Source organism: Scleropages formosus, chromosome 4 (genome assembly GCF_900964775.1).
Source record: "Scleropages formosus chromosome 4, fSclFor1.1, whole genome shotgun sequence".
Classification (NCBI taxonomy): Eukaryota; Metazoa; Chordata; class Actinopteri; order Osteoglossiformes; family Osteoglossidae; genus Scleropages; species Scleropages formosus.
In genome coordinates this window covers 24160825-24174111 of record NC_041809.1, presented here as the reverse complement: position 1 = coordinate 24174111, position 13287 = coordinate 24160825, and the positions used below count along the sequence as shown (strand labels likewise).

The window sequence follows — 13287 nt, the reverse complement described above, 5'->3', positions numbered from 1 at the left end:
CATATTATGGAAACCCAACCTCCACAATGTGATGTTAGTCTTCAACTGGCAGTTTTACAGCACTGCTGAAAATGGGCTTTAAAAAAAAAAACTGTTAAAAAATGTGTGAAGGACACCTGTTTCCAAAATGTCAGAAGCAGAGCTTTCAGTCATCACTGATGAATTAATCCTTGGTGGAGTGGGTAGTACTTAAGTAGAGTACAGCTTTTAGCCAGAGAGGAGCTCAGAGGACATCAAAATAGCCACTGTCACAGCTAGATGTGAACAGTCACGGGCAGCCCAAGCAGGCTTTTGATGCTGAAGACTGCAATGAACCAAAGAACATGTATGAAGAGTTTCACCTCTGAGAGCACTCACCACTGGCATTGCGTTGTAGGACCATATGGAGGACAGTCAATCTTGACACATGGGCACTGCTAGGACAGCAACCTGCTGAAGTAACCATTTGAATGGCACATCGCCTCCCTTCAGCTCATGTATTGTAAGTGTAAAATACTGTAGGTTCTAATGAAAAGTTATTCTCTGAAACTTGGTGGATTGTGGCCCCTTTACAAATAAGTTGCTGAGCTCTGTCCTAAGCCCTGATGAAGTAATACAGTAATAGAATAGCAGACATTGGTGAAGAGACCTCATCTCACCTTCCTTCTTCATAGACGTTTGGTAAGTGTGAGTGAGTGAGTGAAAGGAAAGAGTAGAGAAAGTAGATAAAAAGAAAGTTTGTTGAAAAGAGCAGAGGTTGTATGCTGTTTAACATGGGGAATAAATGTCCTTCCAGACTTTCCTGCACCAGGCCAATCTGTTCCAATTGCTGGTTCAGCAGCATCTCAGTGTTTCTTCAACTCATTCTCTGGAAGAGAGTGCATTTGGTTGTCTTCACAATGCATGATTAGCTGACAGAGCAGTAAATTGAGAACCTTCATTGGCTAAAATGCATATTTAATACAAATTAAATTGTGAATCCATTGAAATTTCAATATTGTGCCCAGTTCCTTTTTATCATTCTTCCTATAGAGCTGAAATGATGCCAAGTTTTCCCTTCTTCTTAATTAAAACATACTTAAGGTATTACTCACACTTGATGCCAAATTGAAAGGAGACAGACCACTTGCTGAAGCTCAGCCCATTTGGCCAAGTTTCCTGGGTGGAACGATGGGACAGTGGATGTGATGGTGTCGCACAGCTCCTTCTGCGATGTAGGTTCAGACCCGTGTTTAAATCCAGCTCAGTCTGCATGGAGTTTAAGTTCTCCCTGTTTTTGCATGTGGTTCCTCTCAGCCCATAGACACATTTTCAGGTGAACCAGGGACTCTAACTTGCCTTGTGTGAATGAGCGAATGAATGAGTGTATGTGTGATTGCTCTGTGCCGGACTGACAGGGTGCGAAGTTCTTTTGGAACAGGCTCCAGACCACCACGATCCAGCAAGTGGTGATCTAGAAAAGTGGTTATTGGTTTCTTCTCCAGGAGTGCCATCTCGGTCTGCACATTGGCTTTTATAGCATTTCTGTAACATAATATGGAGATGAAAAAGAAAGATAAATGGTTTGAAATACATCACATCTCAGGCACCACCAGCGCTACCGACAAATACTGTGTGTGTGGGACCGACTTTTGGATCCGGTATTACTTTACTGGTGGCGTAATTCTCAAAATGGCCGAGGTAAATTCATAAATACAAGTTAAGCAGACGTGGATGTAACTTTACTTAATATCGCGGGCCAGCTGTGTCAGAACATCTACGGTCATTGCTCCCCGATAGATCACGAGCTCCGGCTCAAAGAGCGCTATACAGGTCGCATGTTTAACTCATTACCATGAGAACGACCGCTTCCGGCCGCATACCGGAAGTACGTCCCAGTGTTTCAAAATGAGCGCGAAGTAGCAGCTAGAAACGTCATAATAACCAAACTGCTGCTCCGAAGATCTTAGCTGAGCTACTCATTTGTACCAGGATGGATAAGATGCCAGAAGAAGCGGCAGTCAGATACAAGACAATTGCTGAATTACTGGGTATGAAAAGTGCTTAATAAACAGATTGCTGCTAGCCCCTAGACTAGTCGCCGTTGACAAGCTGCTCAGTTGTTTACATTTATCATCATGTTATCGTCGAATGATTTATCTTTAGTCAACATAAAAAAAGCCGTGTAAACGGTTTTAAATTGAAAGTGTTACGCTTGTTTTGCAGTCTTTATTTTTAGTCAGCTTGCTCCTGCTATCATCTATGTAATGCCTCCTCTGTGTGGCACTGTTCTGTCATGTGAAAGATTGCCGGTCTATTGGTACTTTTTCACTTCTGGATTTATTTCTGTAGCGTTTTCAAATTCTTGTGTAAGAAAGGTCGTCTCGCGATGCATTAGCGCGCGGCGGAGCACTAGGTGGCGCCATCTCGTCACAAAACGGTGATGATCACGGTGACGAAGGAGCGGTTGTGCGTTTCTACTTCGTGTGTTGTGTTAGTCATCTGTAGTAGCGGTTCCCCTCTAGCTTCGTCGCATTTGTTATAATTGTCTGATCGTGTGTGTTGTATGTGTTCAAGAGAAACTAACCAATGAAGCAAGAAAACTTGAAGAAAACCAGAAGAAGCTGGTAAAGCACAATCACGCCCTTAGTAATCTTAACAAGTCCTTCAATCAGGTATGGAAAAAAAGGCTATTTTTACAGCAGGGTTGTGAGAAGTATCCTCCGAATAAAATGATCCATTAACCTCTGTATTTTACTGATGTTGACAGAGGACTGAACAAAACTGAGCAGGACCATTTTGCTTTAATCGAGGTCTTTAATGAGAATGTTTTCACTTAAGGCATTGACAGGAACAGCCATTCAACCATCCACCAAAATCAGTTTGGAAAATAAATATGTGATACAGCTGTATGTATGTCTTTACAGGCCCAGTCACATCTGGAGAAGGTGGCAGCGGTGAAATGGTCCAACCATCTCCTTAACTTATAGACCCTGATCCCTTAGACTAGGAGATTTTTTTTTTTTTTTTTTTAATAAATCTTTTTGTCAAGCCATGATGCATTTTTGGTTGCCTGGAAGTTTAGCTTTTGGTTATGAGTTAATGTGATGGGCAGATAGTAGATGGTGTATTGTATTTTGCAGTCTGTCCACAAAAGAAAATGGCACTAGTGAGATTCTGTAAAAATTCATACCTGAGCCAACAATCTTATTCAACTAAATTTAAAAATGATCACAGGTGAAGACTGGTCTAATCTTTTCTTTAACCAGCCCTACTGTACAGTACAAGTCAGAGGAGTAAGATCCCTTTATTAAACCTCTTGTTTTGTCTTAACAGCTGTATTTTATTACAAGAATTATTAAAGGCAGTCTTGTATAAAAGTCTCCCCTCACATGTCTTACAAATGTATAACACCATTGTATAACTACAGTCTAACAAAGATGATAATAGCACATACTTTTCAATTCTTCATTTTTCTGATACTTGGGTATACACTTTAATTACAGCATATTGTGTGACAGAAGTGTGCCCTTGGCAGCAATTGTTTAACAGCTTTCCAGGAAACAGGGATTTGAGAGTAAAATTCAGTGGCCTGGCCCAGCTCAGCTACCCTTCTTTGGTTTTCCCTCTTTCTCCATTTTTTTCCTGAATGCTTGGGTTCTCCAGGGGTGGGGGTGCCTGTTTCCTCACCATCTTCACAAAGACGTTCAAGGCCAGCTGGCTGAAAGTGACTGCAGCGATACCCACGTTGACAGTGGAATGGACTGCAGTCTTGGTAGCCTGGGCTGCTTCCTCCCCGTACCTTAACCACAAACAGTCAGTACTGGAATGGGGGCTGGGAGAGTTGTAGACATTTGAGTTTGGGGGAGTTGGACATATGACTAAAGGGGGGCTTTTTTTTTTTTTTTTTAAAAAAAAAAAAAAAAAAGCATTCATAGGGTGGTTGTTGTTAAACACTGTGTCCATCAGTGTCATGAGGATTAACTTAAGAGCCACCATTGACAGTCTTGTTGTATACCATGCTAAGAGTCAGTGTGGTAGTAGGAGAAGCATAAGCAATGGGCATGGCTTCTTGCCAACACCAGGGAGAAGGGATACACAGGTTACTTGCAGTAGACTTGGTTTATTGGCACAGCAAAGCTTCCCACCACATTCATGCAAATGGCCCAGAGAGGCCCAACACATTCCTACATGTCTCCCAGCATTTTTATGTTAGTTTTATTGTTGCACAGAGGTCTAAGATGTTCTCTAACCTCCTAAATCTGAAAAAAGTAAAGGAAAAAGAATTTAAAGGGTCTTGATTATTCCCCCTTTAGGGAAAAAAAGAAAGAGCCATAAAGTAAAATAAACACACCAAGATGCACAACTCACAAATCAACTAAAGAAGGAATCACTAAGACACAGAAAAATATAATGAAAGGCAGGAAAAGTTATACCATAGATGGTGGCTACGTACTTGTGCTTCACGGTGGAGATAGTCTCTGATGCCATGCTCTTCCCTATACACTTAGATGCCACTTCCAGTCCAGACCACACAGTTGCAAGTCCTGCGGGAGTTTATTATGGACTGGTTTTACCAAAAAAAGAAAAAAATCCTGCTCAGGCATACACACAAAATTAAATCCTACCATTACTTAACACCTCATGAGAGACTTTAGTGTCTCTTCTGATCAAGTACTTCCAAATTAATCAGGTTTTTTAACTACATGGGTTGTAAAACTTTGAGAGGAGAAGTAGAGCATGAAAGCTCTGAGTCATACCCTGCACGCTGCTGGATGCAACATGCATGGCCCCACTGACATTGGAGTTTTCATCCTTTCCTTTCTTCACTGATTCAGGGACCAGCTTGCTGCCTTGCTTTTTCACATGTGGTCCCAGCTGTCTGCCCACACCGGTGGCCACTGTACACGCACCATCAACTGCAATAGCAACGTGTGTAGCCACAGAAATTCTAAGCAGTTCCCACTGTGATGACCTCAGATGTCTACTACATATTAGTTTGGCTCACTTCTCTCCACTACAAAGACATGCAAACCAGTGAGCAAAAAGACCTAGTGACATTTAATACAGCTTGCACAATGTACTGCATAATTGTACAACAAAAGTTAAATTATAAATCTGTTTAGAAGTCAAACGAGCATGGGTCTCCACTGTAACCCTAGCATTTACTCCTTCTCTCTACACTATCAAGAAGGAGAGGGGATTTACCAGTGTTACAACTTAAGTCAAACATCCATGAAGGAAGTCAAAAAAATAGCTGAAATTAGCATTGACCATGTTATAAATAAACAGGACCCAAAAAGCCTTGATATTCAGTATTACGTGCATTAAACTCCACTTTTCCACAAACAATGACATCCAGCAAGTCATACAATCACAGGTCAATTTCTCAGGAGTTATGAGAATTTGCCTTACAAAGGGTTTTTCCAGGAACATTACCTTCATTAGGTGGTGGGGGACTACTGCATTGCAGCCTATTTGCTGTGTGAAGGAGCAGACTGTTTTAATAAGCAGGTGTACTTAAAGTGGCTGGTGAGTGTATACTGTTTAAATAATCACCCATGTATTCATTAAACACATCTCCTACATTGCAGAGGCAGACATACATGGAGGTTGCTGAAAGGGCTATTACTCACCTAGGAAGTTACCAGCTTTGACAGCGCCCCCTGTGGCCTGTTGGGTAAACTGCAACCCCTTGGTGACATTGGGGTTGACTTCAGCAGGCTTGTCCTCAGGGGTGATATGCTCCCGTAACTTGGCTCCCCCCTTGTGGATGGCGTTTCCGGTGTATTCACCCCCTTTCACCAGCCCCCTGCTCAACCGTGAGGCACCTGTTGTGGATGATTTGTAGTTCTGAGAAATGCTAGTACAATACAGGCCATCGGGACCCAGACCTGTTGTGCAGATCTCATCCGAACATCACCGACATGGGCTTAGAGAAGGTGCAGATTTCAGAGCCCGTCCTCATCAGGAGCGAGTGCTGTGCATCCATGACATTCCTGTACACGGTATTTGAGGAGGAGACATGGACCCACCTGTGAGGAATCCACGGGCAAACTTCTCACTCCATTCTGGCACAGGCTTCTCTTCCTGGACCTGCTCCGGTGCCATGGTGGCAGTCTTTCCCTTCACCTGGTCTGTGGACTCTAGGGGGACTTTCTCACTCAGATTCAGAGTGTCCAGCATATCATCTGGAGCCTGTTTCAGTACAGGTAGTCCTTGACTTATGACCATGTCAATCAATCCTGTGTTACTCCAGTACAAACATTAGGTCTAACGACAACAATTATTGTACGATGACACTGGCTGGCCCACGCTGTCACAAGGAAGCATATTTCTTATTGACTCAGTGTGTCTCTCCCATTCCATTATATTTACAATAACATTTTGTTTGTTTAATAATAAGGTGAATGGAATCAATGTCCAGCAAGCAAAAACATTAGTATTCTGTTGAAAACATATTTAGAAGGTGTTGCATAAAAATGTAATTACACTGTACATTTATATTCTGGAGGGGTGCTGTAATGCAGTGAGTTTGGCTGGGTCCCGCTCTCTGGCGGGTCTAGGTTCGAGTCCTGCTTGGGGTTCCTTGCTGACTGGCGTCCCATCCTGCGCGTGAACCCTCTCCCTCCAGCCTTACGCCTTCTGTTGCTAGGGTAGGCTCCAGCTTGCCCCAACCCTGCTACATTGTAGCTTTCGTGCATATTAATTGTTTACATATCCTTCTGATTTTGTATGTGATATGGTAAAGGGTTTTGGAACTAATGACAGGGTCATGGGAATGGAACCTTGTCGAAAGTTAAGGATGACCTGTATAAGCAGATTTTAAAGATCCTTTCAGAGAGCAAATTATTGAAATGTTATTAAAAGTGCAAACACTCAAGTCATTCTGCAGATGTTCTTACATCTTTTGTGCAAGATGTTTCCTTATATCCTTAGTCCAATATCATATTCATGTGCAATATGTTCTCCAAATAACTGACAATCACTGCACTCTGTCACTTTATGATACAGGTCAATGCGTACTTTTTTCTATGCTTGGTCCTTTACTTGTATTATGTCTGCATGGTTTTATGTTCTGTCTGCATTATACCATGTTCTTGTTTGCTGCATTGTCGGTAATCATGTTTATATTAGTCTATGTCTAGTTCAGTAGATGCTTATGTAGTCTGTATGTGTGAATGTGCAGTGTAGGTTTGCTCTAAACCAGAAACAGATTCCTTGTATGCTCAGGTATACTTGGCCAATAAAGCTGATTCTGATGCATTTCCCCCCCACAAAAGTCACCAACACGTAGTCCTGTACCTGTTCAGGATCTTTGGACACAGACTGGCAATTCTGCATCATTAAATGTGCAAATAATTCCTTTATGAATCTTGGCATCATGTAGCAACCTCTCCATTCAACACTTTATCACTGGTCTGAGATGACTAGATATTGATGAAACCCTCAATCACATCAGACACCAGCAACCACGTCAAGGAATCAATTATTCCACTGCTCAGATAGGTGTGCAGTTTGGCACATTAATAAACCCCCCAAAAAGCCCATTTGGAGAAAGACCAGGATTTGTGCAATGTGCTGCTTTACGTTCTCCATTCATCGCTTCTGTGAACTGCAAAAGCCCCCACCGCAATCAAACCAAAATGGCCATAATTACATTTCAGAGGAACTATGGATTAAATAAATAAATAAATGTAATTGGGTTGAACTTTACAGTTTATAAGGGCCAAATTTGCTCAAGTTGAAGAGCAATGGTCAATAAAACAGTACTGGTTTCACTGCCATTCTCCCTTAGTGTTGGGGTTCCTGTGGCATGGTCAGCAGTCCTTCCTGTCACAAGGGTCATTCTGTAGCTCTGTTTTGGACAATCTGGTGTTCTGGCTGCATATTTGTGTTCTAGCTACACTCTTCCTGCAACAAACTAATACAAGTCAAAATGTCACATTTCACACTGAAAGTTTCAACCAGTCACAATACTGATTTATAGTAAACCTACCTCACAGCTAAAATAGATTCAATGATTTTACATATTTAATGTTATACAGTTGAACTCAATTATAGTATTGAAATTATATAAACATCTTTAGCATGAATACTCTTACACTACCGTAAAAGTGCCTCTCCGTTCACAAACGGAAATCTGAGTGATAGCGGTGGCACCATTCACTCTTCTGCACAATTCATGGGACCAGTTTTGATCAACTGAATAACAGGTATAATATCAGTAACAAAATGTATTAAATTCCAAGATATGTTATAGCTGTCTTACATTTAAAAAAAACCAAACCCTAAAAAAATTTTGAAATGTTTTTTTTTTTTTAAATATAAAATATATTTTTAAAAATTTGTATTAACATAAATGAAAAACCTAAACCCACAGAATTATCCTGCCCCACAAACCAGTCTGGAGAGGGAGAAAAAAAAAAAAAAAAAAAAAAAAAAAAAATAGAGCAAAGAAAATTGAATTAACAGCCAATTCTGAAGAATAAGTACAACCATTTTCTGAGCTAGTTCAGTCGGTATGGTGAAATTAAATCACTGGAAGCCAGATTTTGGCAACTACAGTGAGTCATAGGACAGAAGATGGAATGTTTACAAAATGAAAACACACATTGCTCTACCTCACAACCCAGCACCCACCTGCATTCTCAGGTCTGTCAGCTTCAGGAGTTGGTCCTCAAACATCTTCCTGTCCGAAAGGGGCAACTCCGAGGAGAGCATAACTCCCACATAGGACCCTGGTGTTGTGACCCTTGTGTCAGGGAACACAAAGACCCCTGAGTTGCACAGTAAGACAGGGGTGTCTGGAGAGAGACTAAACACCCAGTTGCACACCTACAGAAAGGAAAAGAATCATTTTGACTTCAGTCAAACTTTCCCTGAGTTACACTGATACTTCCCATTTCACAAACTTCACCAAAACTTCCATTGATCACCAACACTTGCCCAGTGCAAGATCATAAGGGTTTGGAGCCTATCCTGCAACACAGGGCAAACGAAAGGATACAGGGCAGGGAAAACCCTGGATGAGATACCAGGGAAAACAGTTGTTTTTAGAATGTAGAAGGAAACCCACACAAACATGGGGACAATATGTAAACTAATCCTAACCAACCCATTCCACCACCACGCTGCTCATAATATACCCAAACATTAAAATTTTTATGCAGTAAGCATTCAACTTTCCTATAAATTTAAGTGTCAATTTTATTCCATTTGAAGGTTTCGGGGGTTTTCCAGGCAGTGAAAGGGGGATAATTTAGAGGATAGAATTTCTCCAACTCCTATAAACATGTAAAATAAACATTTAAAAAACAAAGTTTACTAAAGGATCACGTCTGCAACTATGTCTCTTTCTCCTAACGTAATGTACAAACTGTATTTTCTCGAAGATGTACATTGCTATGGAGAAAAGCATCTGCTGAATGAATAAATGCAAATGGGCATCTCTTCAGTGAGAATCATTCTCCTGTGTGTTACTTGTGTGCATGATATATAAACCAGTTTGCATGCCCAGCAATGCATGCATGGAAGCTGGGTATACCTTCTCCAATGAAACATCGACTTACGTAAGGATTCCTTGTAGATTGAGAAGTGTATCGGTGCTCTCTTCCCCAGTTACAAGAGGAGTTAAGTGGAACTAAGGGCAGCTAAGCCTTAGAGGTGCAGATTCTTCACGGCTATTGCCAAAGTGCTTGCACAACAGTCACCATGGGACACTTGGTCTAACAGGACAACTGGTGCCAATCAGGTGGGAGGTCAACAGCAGGGGTGTCAGAAACCTATTCATAGCAAAGGGGTAGCGGAGTGGGGGATTAGGGCGACCTATACAACAAAACAGCGGCATCAGCTGCAGCACCCTTTGTGCTGGAATTCAAGCTACACCACACTAGATGTTTGGATGTTGACCTTCAAAATTATGATGAATACTGTCTGAGTTTATATTAATTGCTCCAAGATGAGGAATATAAAGCAGCTTCCAGAGATTTTATGCAACCGTTTTGATGGTGTGAGAGGAAAAAAAAAAAAAAAAAAAACCATAACCCTACAGCACAAATATTTCAAAAACACTGAGTCTAGGACCAATGCCCATGATTACTGAAATGCAGTAACCCTCCTCCATCTACGCTAAAAGCTTGTTCAGAGCCCAGTTAAACTGTAGAGAGGCAGAATCAATTGGACTTTTGGGCCATGACAGGAAGACAAATTACAGAGATTTTGAAAAGATAGCTTGGTACCCCCAGCCCTTCATACAGTAAATCTCATTTTTGTGCTCATCCCATATGAAAATCCAGAGCCATCCAGTGTCCTAATTAGGACTATGTGACAAAGAGGCAAATGCATTGAATTAAAATATGCTGTGGATAAGGCAATCTGCCTGCTCTGGAACTTATTTCATCGATAAGGTTTAAAGCCTTTTAAGCAAAAGCAAACAAGATCCAAGACAGCAAACAGGATAAGTCTGGGGACAAAAACAAAATTATGCTTCCTCATACTGTGGGTTTACAGTGCTGAATGCAGTAATGCATTGCAAACATTTTTTACGTACAAACAAATGTGTAACAAGACTAGATGTGCATCATTCTGCTGCAGTCGATCTAGCCAGTTCCCACTGGTGTGTCAACAGCACAGGGGTTTTAGCGGAGTGCCCCCACTCTGTGACCTTTACCGTGTTAAGAGGAAAAGTTACAATTGCTGTCAAATAATATCTAGGAAATTCTCTGGTGTAAATCTGGCAGCCAAGCTCAAACTGCCATCTTTAAATGAACGGTTGTTTGCTGGCATTTCAAATTTAGAAGCAAATGAAAACCGTTGAACTACAGACATAACGTAGGTCTGTCCTGGAATGAAGTTGAAAAGTCCCCGTCTTATCAGTGGCTTAAAATAAAGACAATCAGTGATTATCCAAACCACCTCCCCAGCTTCTCCAGCTCATTCATTCATTCTTGTTATATATCAGCTGGTTAGAATCTAGCAGGAATTACAAATGAGAGCAGCAGCAACCCATATCTAATCAGTAAATTGGAAAACGCAAGTCTTAATGTAAGCCGAGCTGCAGTGGGGTGAGATTCAAGATCTTTCCTGAGAAAGTTGGGTTTTCTTTGCCTCTCATATACCTAAGCCTAGAGGCCAAGTCTAAAAACTCAGTCAAACCCTCACCCCCCATTTGTATCAGAAACACACATGCTCTCATCTCTTCCAAAGAAACTTTTATGTAGTTTGTTTCTACTTATCCACTTTTCAGTCCGATTACCCCAAAGAGAGGATCGGCATTAACCTGAGTAACACCGGTAATTTGCCCAACTACATTAGCTAAAGGTCATCATTCCAGTGCAAACAATTTAACTGGAACCTTGCTCAAGGGCCAAGGAAGTTTTCCAATCTTTACTGGGCCTTGAACTGAATATGTTAAAGGACAAATTGTCTACTTCAGTTGCATTTCTTAACAAGGCACGCTGCCTTATTTTGTTCCGTTTTAATCGTTTACCTACCTGCAGGAAAGCAGGTGTGCAGTTAGGTGTCCTGTCCGAGAGCTTGTTGGTAAGCTTGACGATGCGCAGGTAGCCTGGGTAGGAAGGGGTGCTGACCTGTCCATTTGGAGCTACAAAGAATATCTGCGCTCCCCGAGGAATAAAAAGGAGTTCCTGTCCGGACCGTCTCAAGTCCTCTGGGCAGGAATCCAATTTGAAACACCCGTTCTCCACCAGTGAGCACTCTCCTGCCTGGGTGCCATACGAGATGGTGCTGTGGCCATCCGTTGCCTGAGGGGTATAGGCTGGGGGCAGTTCACCTGGAACTCCGGGCTGCATTGGGGAGGAGATATCCACAGACTGTTTGCTGACAAGGCCTCTGCTGGGCATGGGCAGCTTGCCCATAGTAGGGCTTTTCTTTAGCGGTGGTTTCAGAGAGGGGTTCTGCAAGGTGGTTGTAGCTGGTATGAACCCTACCGACACACTATCCAATGTGGCCAGGCGGCCACTGATGTTGCTCAGGGCCTCCCTCATTTTGTGTTGCATCTGTCGGGCGGAGTCCCAGGCAGAACCCGAGCACTCTTTCCCCGTGGTGGGTACACCAATCCCATGGAGGAGGTGCTGCCGTGCCCGCTGGTAGAGTTCCAGTGCGCAGGCCTGGTGGCCAGCACAGTCTTGCATCTGACCCTCATACAGAAACTTGAAGGCCTTCTTATAATTGTTTCTTATAACCTGCACTCCTGCTGGGTCAGCCTGCTTTCTCAGGTCCTCCATGCCTGGAAAGGGGGAGTGAATAGAGACAGCACAATCTGAACATTTTTTGCATTCACAATGCTCCTGAGACATGCCAGGAGATGAGTAAACATGTTTGGAAGTTTGAGTGTTGCAGTAAGCAATAAATGGAGTGCACTATACGGCTAATAAGCAGCATTATTACCCATGGTAACATCTACCATACAGAACATTACAGTCCCCACCATTAGCTACAAAGTTGTTAATCCCCTGTAATGCATTTTCATTTTCCAACAGAAATTTTTTAATCTTCAAGTTTTAACTGAAGTGTCAATGTTGCTATTTAAATACTGAAGCGAGGTCTGCATAACATCCTTCCATGCTTTGTGTGTAGCAAGCACAAAGGCCCCGGCCACAGGGAGGTGTCGAGTGCCAGAATGCTGCGATCGCGCTGGCAACAAGTCAGACATTCAGAGAATGACCGTAAACAGCTGCCAAGACATCTGCAAAAGCCACAGAGCAGGTTCAACTTGCACAGCCGTCTCACCTGAAGGCCAGACACCTTCTCGCTCAATACCCGTGGTGAACGCAGCCCTATTGTAAAATCTGCTCCCTTCAATCGTGTTAAAGAGAATTTTGATCCTACACATCACACTCATTCATTGCAAAACGACTCCCATGTTGTAAGCTAATCACACACACACACACACACACACACACACACACACACACACACTTTATCAGTTGTAGCTATGGATTGCGATATTCAAAATTGTTATAAATGTATATACAGAAGTGATTATATCAGAATTAAGTCAGTATCAGCTTGTCAACAAGACTTTGCGCCCTGGCAAAGCAGTTTCCAGTTGTTTTGTACATGTGTGAGCTTCCCCCTTTTAAAAATTTAAGCAATTGTATTATCGAAGAGACCCACACACATTTTAAAAAGAGCTTTACGTTATGCTACTTAGTTCGGACCACGATAAGTCGCCAACCGAAAGCCTGCGACTTCTCCATCAGGAACGTACCTGTTGCGTCCGAGTTTCAGCGGAGTTCTGAAGTGAGACCGACAGAGGCGCCACGTGACCGCGCGCGGGATGCGGCTCCAGCGCCGCTGACAGGA

At 42.4% G+C, this 13287-nt stretch overlaps 1 protein-coding gene and 2 long non-coding RNA genes across 4 annotated transcripts; 1 reads left to right on the top strand and 2 right to left on the bottom strand.

Moving 5' to 3' along the window:
• Nucleotides 1-459: 459 nt before the first annotated feature.
• Nucleotides 460-1786, bottom strand: LOC108936123 (uncharacterized). Its single transcript, XR_001966252.2, has 3 exons — nucleotides 1705-1786; nucleotides 1074-1503; nucleotides 460-847 (listed from the first exon to the last, which is right to left on the bottom strand). It is a non-coding gene; the product is annotated as an uncharacterized LOC108936123 (long non-coding RNA).
• Nucleotides 1787-1855: 69 nt separating this feature from the next.
• Nucleotides 1856-3431, top strand: LOC108936042 (uncharacterized). The gene is made up of 3 exons (XR_001966251.2): nucleotides 1856-2009; nucleotides 2536-2633; nucleotides 2886-3431. It is a non-coding gene; the product is annotated as an uncharacterized LOC108936042 (long non-coding RNA).
• A 120-nt stretch (nucleotides 3432-3551) lies between these two features.
• sparta (spartin a) lies at nucleotides 3552-13242 on the bottom strand. 2 transcript variants are annotated; one of them, XM_018755096.2, is made up of 8 exons: nucleotides 13193-13242; nucleotides 11454-12208; nucleotides 8602-8796; nucleotides 5994-6156; nucleotides 5595-5789; nucleotides 4719-4877; nucleotides 4415-4505; nucleotides 3552-3760 (listed from the first exon to the last, which is right to left on the bottom strand). In XM_018755096.2, exons 2-8 carry the CDS (start codon nucleotides 12204-12206, stop codon nucleotides 3565-3567), a joined length of 1752 nt encoding a protein of 583 aa, XP_018610612.2. In that variant the 5' UTR covers nucleotides 12207-12208; nucleotides 13193-13242; the 3' UTR covers nucleotides 3552-3564. The 2 variants fall into 2 exon arrangements, with proteins under 2 accessions (XP_018610612.2, XP_018610613.2); XM_018755097.2 differs by having other exon boundaries at nucleotides 3682-3760; nucleotides 4415-4525.
• Nucleotides 13243-13287: the final 45 nt, after the last annotated feature.